At 43.5% G+C, this 20,054-nt stretch overlaps 1 protein-coding gene across 5 annotated transcripts in view; it reads right to left on the bottom strand.

Moving 5' to 3' along the window:
- Gcat (Glycine C-acetyltransferase) overlaps window positions 1–20,054 on the bottom strand; it is a 259,739-nt gene that overhangs the window by 100,161 nt on the left and 139,524 nt on the right. For 2 of the 5 annotated variants that reach the window (XM_075682883.1, XM_075682888.1), the window contains 3 exons: window positions 18,255–18,330; window positions 12,333–12,380; window positions 5,480–5,575 (listed from right to left, as the gene is read on the bottom strand). In XM_075682883.1, the coding sequence (XP_075538998.1) occupies window positions 5,480–5,575; window positions 12,333–12,380; window positions 18,255–18,330 (220 nt within the window). Of the gene's footprint in view, window positions 1–5,479; window positions 5,576–7,161; window positions 8,114–12,332; window positions 12,381–18,254; window positions 18,331–20,054 lie in introns of those variants that run through there. The other 3 variants (XM_075682887.1, XM_075682886.1, XM_075682884.1) reach the window with 2 other exon arrangements.

Here is a 20,054-nt window from a genome sequence, read left to right as displayed (position 1 = left end):
TTACAGGGTATACTTGTTAAAGATATTGGACGATAATTCAACGGTGACTGCTCATTATCTGATTTATGAATGGGAATGACATTTCCCACTTTCCAGTCATCAGGTATTTGACCTTTTAAAAGGTACTGAGAATACAAAAGACACAGGTAGTTTGCAGAAATTTCGTATTTAGTAAAAACTTCGAATTTCATTCAAGTTAGCTGATGATGTGGTCTTGAGATGTTCAATTTGAGATAATAGACCATTTGCAGAACATACAATCTTGGGCATAGTTAGTTCACTGGTGGTGCTTCTTCGTATGGGAGAAAGCATGTTACACTTATGAGTGAATACATTTGCAAAAGCGATGTTAAATGCGTTCGCGCTTTCTGCGTCACCTACAATCTCATTCTGTTCGTCAGTAAGTGTAATTGTGTGTTTGTGTTCTGGGTTCACCACGCGCCAGAACTGTTGAGGATTACATGGTAACACGTTAGGAAGGACATTATGAAAAAAGTTGCACTTAATGTTACGTATTGCGGCGAGATATGCGGTTTCAGCTGAATAGTATTTGCCCCACATGCTCGGGCTCTGTTGCAGCTTTGCAACTCAGAAATAACGTTTTTTTCTTATTCTCTAGTCGTTTCAGTGATTCATTGACCCATGGCTTGTACTTGTTAGCACGGAAGCTGCATACCAGTATATATTTTCTCAATTAATTCACATAATTTGCTCTTGAAAAGCAACCAATTTTTTTGTACAGAATGCCTAGGAAAAGCTGTTTCGGAAATAGGGAAGAAACTTATTAGCTCATTATTAATTGCTTTGTAATTAGCCTTGCCGTAAAGACAAATGGTCTTATAAATTTCACATGCTAGCAAAACGAAGTTAAATGTTGCACGAACAACCTTGCGGTCGCTTATTTCCCTCAGATATGTTATAGATGACAAGCTGTCAGGATTTTCGGTTAGTATAAAATCTAAAATGTTTGCCGAGTTCTGCGTAACAAGCATTGGTTCAGATATTAGCTGTGAGAGGGTAAAGTTAAGAGAGACATCAATAAAATCGGTTGTTTCTGGGTTGCTTGTTAAAGTGAAGTAGTTATGCCAATCTATACTAGGATAATTAAAATCGCCAAACAGAAAAAAGTCTGCATTCTGATGTGCTTCCGTAAGAATGCTTAGAATATTGTTAAATTTATGGGGAAAGTCCGGGTTAGTTTGGGGCGCGCCCTATAACAGACGCCTAAAAGTACCGTTTCCGGTGCAGTGCGGCAGACTACCCATAACATCTCGATATCTGAATCGACATGAAATACTGAAGATAGTAGTTGCTGATTCACTGCCACAAGTACTCCACGCCCGTGTGCATCACGATGATCTTTGCGATAAAGGTTGAAATTACGCAAATCGGCAAGAACATCGGCATCGCTAATATTGCCATGTAGCCACGTTTCTGTTAATAAAAGTACATTACTGGCAGATGACAAAACAATGTTGGACACAAGTTCCCGCTTCGGCAGGAAGCTGCGTATATTAGTAAAGATTACAGAGAATGTAAGATTATAAGATTAGCTCAAGAAACCTTGCAGGGATGTGTTTGCTTCTTATTCTGAGTGGACTGCTATGCAACTTCCTTTACCGATTGCGAGGCCTCATCGTAAGTTTATTTTTTCAAACCAATTAAAAGGGTTTTGAAACGTAGAGAAAAACGGGCAAATTTCGTTTTGGGTAAAGCAATCAAATGCCTCCGCACGTCTCTGATAGAACGGGAATAGTCCCTGTGAGATGCTGTAATTCATTCCTTTTAGCTTTTGCGCGTTAGAAAGAATAGCTTCCTTTATTTTGTAAAAACAAAACTTAAAAGATAATAGTGCTATTGTGGCCGATAGAGTGGTGGCCAAGACAATGGGCCTGTTCTATTTCTTGTGGGTCTAAGGTACACCCTAAGAAGCCCCGACAATGCCATATCACCAGTTCCTCGGATTGGGCGTAACTTTCTGAATTTACAGAGTTGGGATGACCATAGAAAATTAAGTTGTTCCACCTTGATCTATATTCAGCATCGTCAAGACGCACCTCGACATCACAAATATGTTGAGCTTTTTCGGGAGTGTTGGTTCGTATATTGTCAATGTGTGTGCGAAGCAATGCAGGGCTCTGACAATGTTTTCTACATTGTTCATTCACTGGCTCAACTGGGTGATAGTCTGACCTGTAGTTAGTTGTCTTTTGAGGTCTTTCACTTCCGAAATTAATTTCGATTGGCCAGCTGATATTTTTCGCAGTTCAGCGAGTATAGCAGCGCTCTCAGGACATGGATTGGTTCCAATGTCACCTGACTGCATGAGAAAGGAATGAACCACAACAATACACTCCGCAACAATGAGAAGACAGCATTGTGGACTTGGCAGCTGCCGTAAAAAATAATTGCTATATTTTTTCGCCAGAAGAGTACATGGCTTACTAACCAGCATGGCAAAGGCAAACGGGTTACTGCTCTGCATTGTGGTACAGCTGCCAAGCCCACAAAGTGCCCCAGTTGGTCGCAGCTCTTTTATAGGTGAATGGCTGACTGATTTCCCGGACGATGCGGCCTCTCACGGAGAAGTGAGGACCCTGTGTTGTGAGGTCGGCGCCACCTGTTCAGGTAAGGTGCAGGTTGTTGCTGTGTGGGAAGCATCCATTACGCTTCCATTTCCTTGGGACTAGCATATCGACGTCATCTCCATGAAGGCCGCAGTTAATGTAAGCAAGAGCACTTGCGAGATAGCAAGCGCGAACACCTGCATGGCGAAGGCAAGCGGGTTACTCCTCTGTACTGTGGTACAGCTGCCAAGCCCACAAAGCGCCGCAGTTGCTCGCAGCTCTTTTGTAGATGAAGGGCCATAGAGTTTCTAAGTAAATACCCTAGAGGGAAATGTGGCGCTAGTGTCTACGGGGGTTCTCATGAGCGTTGCCTCAACCTACATGGGAATGATGGGAAGTACAGGCTTCGGATTGACTTCCGTCTTTAGACTAGTGGCGTTTGCTTGTGGCGCAGTAAACAAAGCTATACTCAAGTGTTATCGCGTAATATCTAATTTTATTTCTACAGTATGTTATATAATGTACAACATGCTACATAAACTTTGTATGACTTTGAGATGGAAGCATGGTTTACTATAGTTTGTCAGCAGGACACTCCAGGGTATGCATACTTGTGCGATTCTGTTGCCAATTTAATGCCAAAGAATAATTATTTATTCATTTTTGCAACAGCAAAACAACCGTGCATGTACTTATATAAACATACTCATTAAGTATTTCTGGAAATAAAAATGTTGTATTGTGACAGAGCGTTGCGCCCTTAAGCGGAATGCGACAAGTGTCATCTGCTACGACACCTGCTCGCTGCAAACGCGAGACTTTTCTCGCAGACGACAGGCACTTGCGAACTCTCTCTCTTTCGAAAGGCTGCGTCGGCTGTCACGATTGCTGAATGTCTTCAAGTACTTTTGAGCAAATCTGATGCAGTGCTAGCTAGGACGCTAGTGGCCTCCTACGAGTATTTCGTCGTCATATTTTATATTGACGTACCGCTTCAGAAGCGTTATGGCTTAGCTTTGCACTTACCCATTTTGCAACACTAGACTACAGCCAGGAAGCAGCAACCTTTCCTACCACAAGTAAGTTTGTGTTCTGAAAGTCCTAAAACACGCATTTCAATGAGCACATAAACGAGCAATGCATAATGAAGCTCTCAATAAAATTTGATTGTCAAGCCACTAGAAGTACAACTGTATATGTCTTGTATACGTAGTGCCTTCTTTGTCCTATGCTGAAGTTTCATAAAGAACATAATGCTACAGTGCCAACCTAACACACTTAACAAACCAAGGTCCAAACGCTCAAAACATGTTCTTTCAACGTTTACGATGCCGTCACTTTCTCGTCAGGGCTTCGACGCCACACCGCGACACAAGCATCATCCCAGTCGCTGGTCCAGCGCGCTATCGCCACTCCGAGCAACATAACAAAGGCAGAGAGCTTTGCGTTGCACTGTCCCACTGCAGGTTATAGCAATTGCGCTTGGAGCGACACCAAATCTGCCAAAAAAATACTTATAGACTAGTTCGCCAGTCAATAGAATGCCAATCCGAAGCCTGTACTTCCCATCATTCCTTAGTAACCGCTCACAGTTTGTCCTTATTAACAACAGCCCATCTGTTTCCCTACCGGTAACTTCTGGGGTTCCACAAGGATCTGTCCTCGGGCCTCTCCTCTTTTTAATATATGTTAACGACTTACCTCTGCATGTATCCTGCAATATTCGCATGTTTGCAGATGACTGCGTCGTTTACCAAACAATTACTAACATGTCTGACCAAATCTCCCTTCAGGAGGATATTAACCGCTTGCAACAATGGTGCGATTGCTGGTTAATGACACTTAACCTAAATAAATGTAAAGTGGTGGTATTCTCCCGCTGACGTAACCCACTAGCTTACCCATACACAATAAATAACGTAGACGTAGAAACTGCGCAGTCCTACAAATACCTTGGTGTTACCCTTACCAATGACTTGACTTGGAGCACACATATTACTAACGTCATCTCATCTGCTAATAAATCTCTTGGTTTCTTAAAACGAAACTTAAAGCAAGCACCCAAGCATGTGAAATTACTAGCCTACAAGAGCATAATCAGACCCAAACTTGAATATGCATGTGCCGTATGGAGCCCTCATCAAGCATATCTAATCAACGCACTTGAATCGGTGCAAAACCGTGCCATAAGGTTAATCCATTCAACGTATTCATATGATGTCAGCGTGTCATCACTGAAAAAAGAATCCGGACTGGTTACACTCGCTGATCGCCGTCGCATCTCAACTCTCTCTCTTTTTCATAAGTTTTATCATACTTCACTTAATCAACCACCATACATTATTCCTGCTGCCTGTGTATCACATCGCACTCGGCACGTGTGCCAAGTTGGCTGCCCTCACACTCATACTACCACTTTTTCAGGCTCATTCTTCTTTCGCGCAGCAACAGATTGGAACAACCTGCCCCACCAAATTGCCGCCATAACCTGTGCACCTACATTCATGCGAAGACTGACAGACCATTTTTTGGAATAAAAAAATGAACGGGATATGCTATCTATGTGTGTACTAGATGGAATTATGTACTTAATTTTCACGTGTGTTGTAACTTATGCTCTGTTATTCTTAAAATGATGTATAATAAATATATGTATTCCCACCCCTTATGTAATGCCCCTATGGGGCTTTTAAGGTAATAAAATGAAATGAAATCATTCCCATGATGGTTGAACGATCGCAGCGCCAGATTTGCCTCTAGGTATACTAATATGAAACTCTATGTGAAGGGCTGACTGATGTTTCAGGCGATGCAGCCGCCCATGGTGAAGTGAGGACCCAATGTTGTAAGGTCAGCACCATCTGGTCGGGTAAGGTGCAGGTTGTTGTTGTGGTGTGGGAAGCATCCATTACCTTTCCGTTTCCTTGGGACTGGCATATCGTCGTCGTCTCCGTGATGGCCGAAGTTAATGAAGGCAAGAGCACTTTCGAGATAGCAAGCGCGAACACCTGCAAGGCAAAGGCAAGCGGGTTACTGCTCTGCACAGTGGTACAGCTGCCAAGCCCATAAAGTGCCGCAGTTGGTCGCAGCTCTTTTGTAGCTGAAGGGCTGACTGATGTTTCGGGCGATGCAGCCACCCATGGTGAAGTGAGGACCCAGTGTTGTAAGGTCAGTACCATCTGGTCGGGTAAAGTGCAGGTTGTTGCTGTGTGGGAAGCATCCATTACCTTTCCGTTTCCTTGGGACTGGCATATCATCGTCGTCTCCGTGATGGCCGAAGTTAATGTAGGCAAAAGCCCTTGCGAGATAACATGCGTGAACACCTGCATGGCAAAGGCAAGGGGGCTACTGCTCTGCACTGTGGTACAGCTGCCAAGCCCATAAAGTGCCGCAGTTGGTCGCAGCTCTTTTGTAGCTGAAGGGCTGATTGATGTTTCGGGCGATGCTGCCGCCCACGGTGATGTGAGGACCCAGTGTTGTAAGGTAAGCACCATCTGGTTGGGTAAGGTGCACGTTGTTGCTGTGTGGGAAGCATCCATTACGTTTCCGTTTCCTTGGGAATGGCATATCAACGTCGTTTTCGCGATGGCCAAAGTCGATGTAGGCAAGAGCCCTTGCGAGATAGCAAGTGTGAACACCTGCATGGCAAAGACAAGGGGGTTACTGCTCTGCACTGTGGTGCAGCTGCCACGCCCATAAAGTGCCGCAGTTGGTCGCAGCTCTTTTGTAGCTGAAGGGCTGACTGATGTTTCGGGCGATGCGGCCGCCCAGTCAAGTGAGGACCCAGTGTTGTAAGGTCAGCACCATCTGGTCGGGTAAGGTGCACGTTGTTGCTGTGTGGAAAGCATCCATTCCATTTCCGTTTCCTTGGGAATAGCATATCAACATCGTCTCCATGATGGCCGAAGTTAATAGGCAATAGCACTAGCGAGATAGCAAGTGTGACCACCTGCATGGCAAAGGCAAGCGGGTTACTGCTCTGCACCGTGGTACAGTTATTGCATTAAAACAAAAGGAAGAGAAGCGCAGTGGCAGCCTTGAAGTAGAGCATCTGCCTTATATGCAAGAGGTACCGGGCGTGAATACCAGTACTGCCGGGAACCCATCGGTTTTTCTAATTGGTAGAGGGCGATGTCCCCCAGCTTGGTGCTAGGCTACTTGTGGGGATTTGCATCTCAAAAGGGGACCCTGTATATACTTCTAGGCATGGTTTTTGGATGCCCCTTGTCCAGGCACAGATGGCCTTGCTGAACAGCATCCGCCGTGTAGAGCTGCCACCGGGCACCTACCAGTAATATATGCACTCCTAGAAAGCCAGGGAAGCTGTTTGTACCCATCCAATAATTGGTGGTTGTCCGGCGGTAGGGAAATAATGACGCACCTCCCGCAGCTAAGCCAGGTATCCAGCACACTGGGCCACAGCTGCAGTTTGGATGAATTTCCCACTCTCTCTCAGAATCCCTAGATCTAAGAAAGTTTTCCTACAGTTGGCAGCACTGGCATCCATTAACTTGTACCACTATAGCTGTCCACATATGCCCAGCACGGCACAAGCACTGGACTTGTACTAGTTAAAACCGATTCACTGTCTGAATAGTGTTGCTTCTCTTGCTTCTGAAGATTTTTCTTTATTACAAAACGAGGTTCCTTACTTCACTGTACCATGGACGGCCAAATCGGCCAGAAAGAGCACACTGCTGAACTACCGTACTTAATCTCTTAGAGCGCTTTTGTTAGTTCTTGTAAATTTACTGTTCCAGACAATCTGCCAGCACCTTAACAACATATCCGTGTCGCTGGACGGTAGTTCTAGTCTCCATACGCAACCAAAACCACGTGCCTGGCAGTCGCAGGCACAGCAAGCAGGTGCAGCGTGCCAGCCAGCGGAGTGAAACTGAGGAAGGAAGCTCAAGCGAGATGGAGACTGTTGCTCCTTTCCAAGATCAACGGGCTTTACGCCCACATTCCAAGATTGCTTGCTATTGGTTTCAATGCTTCGCCTTTGGACGAAAGTGCCATTTCTTTCATCTGCCTTTATTTTTATTTTGTAAGCTAACTCTCGTTTACCAGTGTCAATTTGTGTAATTCCTTTTGCATCCACTCTTAGACCATACAAGGTAAACATTGTCATTGTGGTGCAACACTTGGCAATCAAAGTAACATTGTAAGGCCCCTTTTGAAGAGAAATAAATGATGCAACTTTTCCTATCATTGAAAAGCATGATCACAGGTATGATCTTTGAGTTGGCACCATGTGAAGGCAGGTTCCAAATGGTTGTCAGTCCTTTTAAGTTGGAAGGCCATTTTCAGTAATCCCAGCCACTGAACCACACACATAGCCTTTGGCAAACAATATTACATGTAAACTACTGAAGAACATTCATGAGAGTCAATATTTTTTGTGACAGGCTCTGCAGTGTGGTGAAGGCTTTCACACTACGAAACCACTCCAAACTTCTTGCCCACTGTGATGAAAGCATCCACAGTATGGTCTATGTCCTCCATGGAATGTGCTGCTGAGATCTGCACTCGAATGCGAGCCTTGCCTGCATATATAAAGAAATAACATCTACACGTGCACTCGTATTTGCTTTCCGATAGCCGATTATGGAATGTACACATAATAGAATATATATGCTTCGTGAACATTTCACTCGATTCCAGGAATCTATGCAGCAGCCAGTCATACAAATAAAGCTGATGCTGCACTTATTTGTATAAATGACAGCAGCAGCTTGAGAAGCATTCAATAAAGTGGAAATTAAGATAAAACAGCTCCATGTTGCCCATGCTTGCAGTAGCATACCATCATCCTGAAATCTCGAGAAATGGGCTGCCCTGAGAAGTAGCCAACCTCCCCATTTTTTAAGCAAGTTCCCTGCTTTTAATGAAGAAAACCATAATATGAGTCAACGCTACAAATTTCAGGTCACAACAGTAGTGTGAATGACACAGTTGAAGTCTTCCTGGGATTAAAGCATGTTTTGACAAATCACAAGGATGTAAAGGCAGCATCAAGAAGAGTGCCAACCTGTTTTAAAGATGCATCACCTGCAACTAGCCAGCTAACATGCAAGCATACAAGGCGAGGTCAACAAATGTGTCGGCAGACTTTAAACTGGACAGGATAAGAGTTAGCAGATGTGCTGTAAGCTAGAAAAAGCTTCTGATACTAAGTGTGCTGCACATGTACGAACATCTCCTATCAATTGCATACAGTACAGGATGTCGTATGTACTACGAACTACAGCGCACACCAGGACAGTAACATGGTACATCAACTTGCCCAATCTCAAGCTTTGTTGAATGTAGTTATTACAGTAAGCTAAGTTGAAAATACTGCTTGCCTGCCCTTTCTTTGCTGTTGTTCATACCTTCTTCCTTCACTGTAAGCTTGTGCGATTGTGCAAAATTTATTTAACCATCCAAAGTTTGGACTAAAACATTGAACATGTGTCTATATGCTTCTCGGCAAATGGCACCTTCATCTGAGGGTGTAACGACACTACATGGCACAGAGTTCAGTGGAGGACTCAAAGCAATGCCACAGTAGTGTAGCTTTGGTTATGTGCTGCTGATGGCCACACTTGCAGATGCAGCATGACAGGTTTACGTTCCTCAATGCATGACTGAAATTTTGAAACTAGATAAACATTTTGCATCTGCTTTGCATAGGTGTTGTAAAGTTGCAAACTCTTTTATTCAGTATACATGCCCTCAACTGGGTTGTGTGCAGCATCATGATTAATGAGACTATGTTTTATTTCTTCTGCATGAGTATATCTCGCAGATAAGCTGCCTCTCACAGTTTCAGAAGAAAATGCTGGCCCAAGAAAACTGGCTTATGCAGTGCAGTGCAGCATTTTCACCCACAAAACTGCACCAGTGAGTGTACCTCTCTTCTTCATTATCTAACAACTGCTGCATGATGCCTGTATATCACGTGAACCTCAAATATAGCCAAATAAAATTTTACAAAATTGTCTATGAGCAAATTTTCCCTGCACGTAGCTCAAGAGGTATATTCCGATAGCAAGAATGTAAAACACAGTCACGGACCGATTTTTCAGGTGCTAGAGTTTTCAGACCTGTGCGATTATTTGGACTTCACTGTGGCACTGCCATTTACTCTTTGAATCCATGTGTAATGACAACGAAAATGAAAAACGTCGCATTGTGTGCTGCTTGGTTCTTTCAGACATGATCCACACGTGCATTGCTGCAAACATGGAAGTCTTCAACAGAGTTGCCATCACAATGAATTGCACCCAACTAAGCAGCAATGGTTAGCCCTAGCAGCCTGGGCACTACGGCTTGCCACAGGTGAGAAGTTAGTAAATGATGGTGCAATGGCTGACAATGAGCTATCATGGAAGCTTGGCATCAATATTGCCATACTGGTAAGACCTCATCCAATTGATTTTGTAATTGTTTGAATCAGTTACAAATCAACATAACTGCAATTTGTAATTACAATACGAGAAGTATGAGTACATTCTTTCAAACAATTGATTTTGTAAGCTCTTCTCTAGCTGGCTTCTGAAACTTCAGGAGGCAGCTTATGTGTGTCATTCTAGCATTGCTGCTGAAGAACAACACATGCGTGCCGCACTGAACGTGGTGTGCAGATGCTGCAGACAGCAGACAGAGACTGTCTGCCCAGTTTACCGAACAAAATAGCATGCAACTTAATAAATGCCTATGTAAAGCACTTGCAGCAAACTTGTTTTAAGATTCCAGTTGTGCATTCAGGAACACAAACTTGTAGTGTTCTGTCGGTAAATGATGTAGTCTTGCTATGAGGCCGCCACTGATGTTTATGCCGTGTACTGCCAAAGCACCACAACACTCATATTCTCTGACATGCAGATACATGGCTAATTTTTTAAAGCTCCTTTTTTCTTCTCAGCCCCTTTCGTTTCTATAAAGAGCAGTTAAGACTATATGCAACAAAACAGATATAATAATAATAATATACATAGACATGCATGGGTGCTTAAACATATAGCCAAGGCTAGAGGGGCACCTTATTGATACAATTATGTTAAAAAAACATACAGACATAGCAATAAATTCACACAATAATAAGAAAAAAGATTGCACTGCACTAAATAGCAAAACTGCAACTGGTAGGTTCTTCCAGAGTGCTATATGAGCAAGAACAACTGCATCAAATCAGCATTAAATACAGGGTAATATAGTTTCAGCATGATAAACTACTGTGCATGTGTTCTGCAATCATACTGCAGTAGAATCTCAATGATGCGTACTCTCTCAAAATGGAGGAAAGTATTCATCTCACATAAAAACATAAATTGGGAAATTAAAGTAACAAAATGCAAGTACACCTGAAAATTCTTTATTTGGGGCAGAAAAAAATGTCTGGTGGTTTCTTGCATTTTCATTTTTGCAAGTCTGCCAGAAGACGTTTTTTTTTTTTAACACATAAAAACAGTTGCTGTTGTCGCTGCCTCTTCCGTGCCCATAGCACATCTAGGGGCATATTCTTGGATGATCACTTTCGGTGATACTATTTCTTTTGCATGACATAGTGCTCGGCCAGCCAATCAGCTTTTGTTCAACCAGGCAATAAGTTTGTCGTCCATGCATCTTTCACTTCAGAACAGCCACGCTGAAAGTGACTGTACTAGAATACGTACCTCGTCACGTTGCCTGACAATCGTGCTCAGCAATGATGCAGCGAGGCCTAGCGCCTTCACGATGTCTGAGTGTTTCCTTTTCGAGTCTTCATCCACCTTTCTGAGAACTTTGAGCTTCTCTTTGCAGGAAAGGGCTTGCTATTTCCGAAAATACGTTTTTGCCGAGTCCAACTAGCCGTCATATCTGCACATGTCGAAGCAGCTGAAGCAACAAGTTTGCTTACATGCAAACCAACCACATAGGCACACCGCCACACTAGAACACTGGCCATGCTGCCAATGCCACCATAAAGACAGCTCGTGAATGGATGGGGGGAAGAGAGCATGCGTGTCCATGCACGCCCAGATTCACAATAGAAAAGCTCTTTTTTTTTTAGGGGGGCGAGGGACGCGTGGGGCGGAGTCAAGGTGAAGGGACGCAGGTCGCCCTGGCAACAGCAATGCAATCGGCACATCAGTGCAACCGCTTGCCAGCCTGAAAACAGTCAGTGCTTCATGCTAGCAGCAGCCGGTGCCTCATGCTTTGCCAAGCCAGTTTGAGCAAGTTGGGGCCTTCTTACCAGTTCCACAGCGGTAAGAAGGCGGCTCGGCTGTTTGCGTCATCTGCCACAATGCAAAAAGTGGTTTGCAATATATGAAATTTAGTAGGTTGTAAGCTAATCAATTTGGGCCGGGATTTCTGGAAAACTTGTATCGCCCCAAAATTCCTATGAGGCGTGATCGTATCACTGAGATTCTACTGGCAGTCAATTGTAGACAAGGATATTTTTCTTTGTGGAAAGTGACTTTTGGATGAGATGCAGATGTCTCAATTCTGCTGCTGTCGTGTTGTGAAGAACATCAATATAGTCACGAGGCTCTAATTGTCTTGGGAGTTCTATGCTAACTGTCCTGACAGTTTTCTCTTCATTACTGGCACAAGTAGGAAACCTGTTTCCTCAATAAAGATAACTTTTTAACTGTTTTCTTGCAACGACTAGACACTCAGATATAATTAGACACATTTTCTGATTCCACACAATCTTAATTAAGGAGCTCTTACAGCATCATGAAGCACCGCCTACACAAGCAACAAACCAGCAGTAATAACAGAAGGGTTACGCACCTTTTGGTACCACTGGATAACTGAAGCCAATCACATACACGCCTTGCTCTGTGAAAACAATGCAGTCAGCACTACTGTTACTATCTGCGTTAAACAGCTGGATTAACTATTTGTGTCACAGTGCAGACGAGTACATACAATCAGTGGCATAGCAGGATTTTACCTTAGGACAGTACTGACAAAAAAATATTGTTACCTGCTTTTTTCTATTTTAGGTAGTTGTCAACTTCACAACTGCAGTACAAAGGCCTTGGGAGCACCACAATTAATTAATTAGTACAGCACCTTTTAAAATATCCATTTAACATGCGGGTCAAGCACAGCCCCTTTCATTATTTCACCTAAAGCGGAGGTGATGGTCATGCGGTACAGTGCAGTCCACTTAAAACAATAACAAGAAGAAAAAATCCGATCGTTTTAACCGATCATCGCTATATCTGGACTGCCGTAAAGAAGAAAAAAAAAGAGCTGCCGCACATACCTTCATAGCTCTGACACCAAATCTGCCACTTACGATAAAAAATTGCCGCTGTAGAAAGTAAGCTGTGAAAAATGACATGTTAGTGTAATCTGCACTTGCTTTCGCGGAAGTTTCAGGTTTACAACCACGGTGTGCATTGCGTCCAGCGGCTGTAATTTATAACCATGGCGGCTATAATTTAGCGTGCATGAAATCGGTAAGCGACTCTGTCGTCGACAGTACACTTTGCGTTGTCAAAAGCGGGCCACTGTGAATCTCGTCATCGCTGCTGCTGCTGTTGCCTCTGTCGCACCATGCTGCTGCCTGTGTCGCGACAACAATCGCGCTGTCGGAGATTCTTCGCAGAACACGGCAGCACTATCTGCACTCAGAAACTCCTCCATCGAAACACCGCCTATTTTATCGCCAGCAGCAACGTGCTTCCAGAGTTCGCTAATGTCAGCGGCTGCCACCGTGTTGGTTTCACACATGGGGGGTTTCGCCCTGGCGCACAAAGTCCGTTGATCGGCATGATCACTGCTTCTAGCCTTCATGAACTTGGTGGCCTCGCAGTTTTCAGAAACGTCTATATCGTCGACTATGCGAGCTTGTACTTTGAGTCTTGCGAAATCTGCAGCTTCGCTCCAAGCGACACAGCTTTGTGCTTTGTTGGCACACCAACCGCTGCTTCCGCAGTGCATTTCCATGCTCACTGCGGTAGATTGTAGAAAGGGAGCGCAGGTACGGTTTGCTTTGCACTTTTTTTTTTCTCTGGACGTTTACTGTCGACACGGATGCGAAGCAGCTGCTGCCATCTTGTGGGACGCTGCACCAACTTGCGATGCTCTCTGTGGCTTTTGCGAACAGTGCACTGGCGGGATGCGCTACGCAGTAATGGCAGCAGATTCGAACTCATGTAGGCTAACCTTTCGCCCCGTCACGGTTAAGAGGAACTTAGCAATGCAACTTTCACGGTTATTCTGCATGGACAATGCTGCCCAAAAGGCAGAATTTCGATCGTTATATCCAATATACAGTGAATAACATATCGTTATACAGTTATACAAGGTGTCCCGCATAACTTGAGCCAAGAATTTAAAGATGTAAGGCGCGTTGGAAGTGAATTGAACTGAATACATACTATTCGCAATAGCCTATAGTAACTCAGACAATTTTTCGTTTTCCACATAACTCACTAATTAAGTTTAATTACCCAACTTTTAAATTATTGGCTGAGTACCCCAAGTATGATGCGCAAATTTGTAGAGCCGCCTTCAGGCACCACAGATCAAGTTGTTTCCTTTACGATACGTCTCACATACTTCTTTTTTTCCAGGCTGCAAAGAAAGCCCACAATATATGAAAAAAAGCCACACGATGGGGGGAGCGCTTGCACAGTGGTATCGTGCGGCTCTCAAGCATGCATTCGGTGAACAAGGTCGGCTCCCGTTGGATGACGGCGAAAATGCATGCTGCTGGCCGAGTGCTGCCGATAAGATAAAGAACACCCTGCTGCTTCCTCATCGCCAGTCATGGTGCAGCCGACCTTGTTCAGTGGACGCTCACGCTTGAAAAAGCACAATACCATTACGCAAATGCTCCATCACGTGGCTTTTTTTCATATTTCACGGGCTTTCTTTGCAACCTGGCAAAAAGGACTATGTGAGACGTATCGTAAAGAAAACAACTCGCTCGGTGGTTTCTGAAGGTGCTCTACAAATCTGTGTATCATACTTGGGGTCCTCAGCCAATAATTAAAAAGTTGGGTAATTTAACTTAATTAGTGAGCTATGGGGAAAACAAAAAATTGTCTGAGTTACTATAGGCTATTGCGAATAGTATGCATTCAGTTCAATTCGCTTCCGATGCGCCTTTCATATTTAAATTCTTGGCTCAAATTATGTGGGACACCCTGTATACGGTTTTCTTTCTCATAGCCCTAATGCACAAATTGATACTCTGAAGTCGACTCATCGTTATGACCGATATATTGTAATATGTGGTACCATTATAAGTGGACTACAGTGTATCACAAACAACCCAGTCATCCCACTGCAATGGATGAAGACCATGCAATGACTGTGTTGCCAAAAGCTGCTAAATTGGCTCATTTAGTTGTGTGCTTCTCTTGAAAATGCAGGAAGACTTGCTCTCCCATCTTGTCCTGTCGAGCGCTGAGTGGACTCTGCTTTTGGCAGCAAAGCCAAAGTGTGTGCATACAACGGTAGTGGTGTTCGGAAGACCACCACAATATGTTTTGATGACGTAATGAGTTTCCTTCTTCATGCCTGAAGCTACGCTGCGCTTGTCATGCATTCTGAACTGGCCGCAATTAACAGGTAACACAAATAATTATTTGTTGTATGGAAAAGATCTGTACACTCTCTTAGAATTCGTTCTGCTAGAAAAGACAACCAGCATGCAGATAATCCTGCAATTACTTGGGGTAGGTCAAGCATCATCCCTTATATTCACACCATCTCGCATAATCTTAAGAAAATCGCCCAGCGAGCGAATGTTCGTGTAGTGTTTTCTGCCCCTAACAAGCTCATGAGGATTTGCAAGCCCACTAATCCGAATAAGGTAGCTCCTCTTTCCTGTGATAAGAACCACAAAAATAAGTTTGTTAATTGCACACATTGTGTTGTTTATTGTTTTCCACTCAAGTGTGGAAAACGTTACATTGGTCAAACTGGCCGATGTCTGCATGACAGGCTGCGCGAACATGGTTACAATGCCAGGAATTGTATTACAGCTGGGAGGTTTCTTGCGCAGCACTGCAAAATGTGTGGTTGCGAACCTGTCTTAGAGGAATGCATCATTCTAGGTCATAGTCGTAATCAGCTCACAAGAGAAATCATCGAAGCAAAGGTTATCATTGGTCTGGGCCATGCATGTGTAAGCTCACCCTCATTATCATTGTCAAGCAATGAATTGGCGTATCTCCGACTGCAGCCACAGGCTGTCTGAATATGTTGCCACTTGGTTACTATCGGTTTTGTTGCTTGGTTCTTTGTAATCTTTTGATGTCACATGGTTTGCCGAGTGTATAAATAGTCTTGTATCACGAAATAAACCATCAGTTGGAAGTTAGTGCTCACTCTGTTTTCCGTTCCCTTTGATTACCCCTACCTCCTTCCTTCTTCTGCTCTTTCTGAGCTGCGCTACAAGCCTAAAACAGTCATGACATACCAACTTGCCCAAACTGCCACGCTTTTGTTAAGGTCATTCTGGATGGATGTGTGGTCAAATGTATTCGTAACTTTGTGGTAGATAACACAATCATCTGCAAGCATGTGAGTATTACACAATAGATTGGTACATCGTTAATACAAATTAAAGAAATAATCGGCCCTAGGACAGACCCCTGTCAGACGCCTGATGTTATAGGCAGTCTGTTAGAATAACAGTAATTAACGAAGACAAACTGAGAACGGTTAGTCAAGAATGCTGCTATCTACTTTATTATGTCAAGGCGTAAGATTAATTAAGAGAATTTTAGAAGCAAGTGCATATGAGTAACTGTGTCAAATGCTTTTGCAAAATACAGGAACATGGTGTTAGTCTGAAGGCATCACTATGAAGTTGCATTACTGTCGCAGAATATCTGCCTACATCAGCTGCACACAAAACTTGGTGATGTCACAAACTTCACATTCAAAGTGAGAATGCAGCCTTCTCCCATTTAGCACCATGCAAAGGAAACTGCTCCGGAGGTGCTGTGCTAAGACTAATTTTCGCAGCTCCTGTTCGAACAACCAGCACCACCTTTCAAGTTTTCCAAAAACTGAAGTGGTTTCTAGCAAGGCAACATTTTGTCAGTGATGCTCTGGTTCAGGTAGTGGTAGTATCCTGCTTTCAGCCACTGGCAGCAGATTAGCTCAGCAATAAGACTGAAAGGTGGGCTACTTGGTTTAGCTTCATTATGGAAAGTTTTGTGCACACTAAATGATGGCCACAAGAAAGGGACACAAAGACCAACGCAGACTGGCAACTGAACTTCATTCTTAAAACAGCACATATACACCCTCGAGAACCATCTCACAATCACCGTGCATGGGCAACAGCATCCGTTCCGCATTATAACGACATTCAGAAGTGCAGCATAATCAACACACCATCTTCTATTATTGAGCAATTTAATTTCACTGTTATTCAAAGCGATAGACAGATGGCTAACACATACTCCTTGCAGTTTAGGTATGTGCCAAGCTTCTACAATTTCTCTCATTGTTGGATTAGGATTAACATACAAAATACTGGTTTGGTCAAACAATGGCTTACACAGGCTAAATGAACATTGTGCACAGTGCATTGCTAAATGCATTTAGGGTCTTCCCCTCAAGCTGGCCAGGTGTTTCTTTAGCCTTACATTTATGCATTAGTTAGTTAGTCCGATGTGCTACCAGCCTACTGAGTTCGCTGTCAGGGTGGCTCGCAAGCCGCTAGTCAGTCCACAGCTGCGGCCCACTGTCTCGCCTCAGTTGGGTAACAGTGCAGTTCCAACGGTCACAGACACAAAACAACGTCTGAGCAACTTTAAGAGGGGGCCTACGGACATTGGAACGACCAACGTGTCCGTAATGGCAACTGTGACAGCCCTTGAGGCAAGTAGGACAGTTATAGATGCCTAGGTACGCCAGGCTGTTTTGAACTCAGAACTGTAGTTCCATGTGTTTGAGTAATTCTTTAAAGTACGCCACCTTAACATGTACCGATGTGTTGTATGCTTAAGTCGTTGACTGCCATGTGATTTATTAAAGTGATACTAGGCCCAACATATCATTCCAATTGTTCAACATTTGAAAAACTAGCTTATGCATTACTCTATTTAATATAAACACTTCTTTGCTTATTTATGTACCTCATTTAAAATTAACTGGAACTTACCTACTGGATGCTCAGGGTATGTCAAATAAAGCAGCTGTCTTGCTTAGCTTTTGGGTCATTTTCCTGGTAAATGTACAAGGCCTTATTGACACAGCCACTTTCTGTACTTTTACAGGAGATAAATGCCCAAGAAGGGAAGGAACAATGTTCAAGCAGGCAACGAAACGACCCATGATCACATGTTTTGGTACAATGTTGACCACTTAGCTCTTCAGTCCTGTTGAGACTAAATTTTGTCCAGTTTTAAGCTTGTCAAGCAAATGACTTTTTGCTTAAGCCTTCACTTACCATTAAAAAAATATATATATGCTGGAATCAGTGTAAAAATGTACATTCACAAATCGGACAGTTTACACCTAGTTCTGCAGTGATTTTAAGGGGTTGAGGAAATTGTAAAATTAGGTGTGGTTATCACTCAATGTAAGCAGACCACTACTTGCATTGCCACAAAGCAGACAAAAAGAAAAGGCAAACTCATTTTTTTTATTCTGGCACCATCGCATACACCTCTTTTGAGGCATAATCAAAACCGCATCATGCACACATGATGCGATTTTTCCATCCACACTCACCCAGCATGCCATCAGCAAAATCAGCAGCCACACGTGCATCTCCAAGCATCACAGGGCAGATGGGGTGGTCGTCACCCTAAAAAGAACAAAAGAAGCAGAAAAGCTGGTGCTGCCCTGGTTAAAGCAGGCAGTGACTGTGATGGAATCAGTGATCATGGGAGCTGTTAATAACAAACTGGCATGAAACCTCCTCCTCTTTCATGTCAAGAATACATTATTGTGCTAAGAGGCAAAGACACGATGACAGCAGCAAGAGGCAAAACTTCTATGGTTTCCCCAAAGCCATTGCCAACCAAGTGCACTTTCATTACCCCTTTTCCTTATACAGTTAACTTTCGTTAACCTTATCCTGATAAACACGACTTTTCGGTGAATTTGATTCCTGTAAAAGATTATGACCAGCATCCACATATTTTTTATGGACGCAAGGTTCTGTTACTTCGATCTCAAAATTAACTTTCGCCAGATAATGCGAACTTTTCTGGTCAGCTTCGCTGCAATACAGCCGTGTTGTGAGGTGAAGAACATGCAATTTATTGCAGTGAAGCATACAAAGAATGGAAAGGAGCCCCTGTCATGGTACATAATACGCGTTCATTAATTATACAGGCACACACGCGCTATCATCGGTCATAATGCAAACATACTGGCAGCCATTCAGAGCTGTTCCTGATGTTGCTGTGGTGATTTCAGCTCTCATTTCGCCCGCCACACAGGTCTTGTACATGAGACTGTTAACAGGTCCTAGTACGTCGAGTGCGCACACGCCGTGCACCAAGAAGTGGAGAAAAACTATCCGCGTTTTGGAAAAGCTAGCGGAAAGGAAGGCGGTAAGACGAAAAAAAAAACACATAATCTATTCTCATGTTGCCTCTCATTTTGAAGCTAACTCTTTCCTTTTCTGTAACCAGCATGTCTTCCGACCAGGTCACTCAGGTGAAACTCAACTCTTTGAATTCACTACTGACCTCCATTTAAACCTTGATTCTCTCTTCCAAAGAGACGTAATTTATCTAGACTTTTTGAAAGCCTTTGACCGTGTACCTCACGAATGACTAATGATCAAAGTGAACAGTTTGTGTCTCCATCCTTTAATCACGTCCTGGATCCGGTGCTTCCTAATTGGCCGATCACAGTTTACAGTGATTGGACACCGTCCCTCTACAGTCACCGAAGTATTATCTGGAGTACCGCAAGGTTCAGTCCTTGGACCCCTTTTGTTTTTAATTTTCATTATTGATCTCTCCTCTGGTATTTCGTCATCCATCCGGCTCTTTGCTGATGACTGCAAGCTGTACCGCCGTATAAACTCATACAATGATCAACTGCTTTTACAGCGTGACCTCACTACAATTGAAAAATGGTGCCCAGAGTGGCTCATGCAGCTAAACGTCAAAAAATGTAAGTTCATGCGCATATCGTGGAAACAACCTGTCATGTCATACTCTTACTGTTTGCATTCCCTTCCTATTGAGCTGGTTCAATCATACAGGTACCTTGGTATCACCTTTAGTAGCAAGCTTACGTGGTCAGAACATATCCAAAGTCTGGTTACTGCCACAAATCGATCCCTGGGATTCATAAGATGGTCACTATCATCATCACCCCCTGTGATCCGTCAACTAGCATATGAAACATTTATCCGTACTAAACTGAAATTCGAGTCGACGATATGGAATCCCCATCAAGCGTACCTTGTTGAGCTACTGGAAGCCGTCCAAAATCGCACATCCCGGTTTATTACATCCCAGTATGACTATCGGCTAAGTGTTAGAAACATCAAATCATCCCTCCACATTC

The sequence above is a fragment of the Dermacentor variabilis genome, chromosome 2, assembly GCF_050947875.1.
Source record: "Dermacentor variabilis isolate Ectoservices chromosome 2, ASM5094787v1, whole genome shotgun sequence".
Taxonomy (NCBI): Eukaryota; Metazoa; Arthropoda; class Arachnida; order Ixodida; family Ixodidae; genus Dermacentor; species Dermacentor variabilis.
The sequence above is the reverse complement of the archived record's forward strand: the minus strand, read 5'-3'. Positions and strand labels throughout refer to the sequence as shown.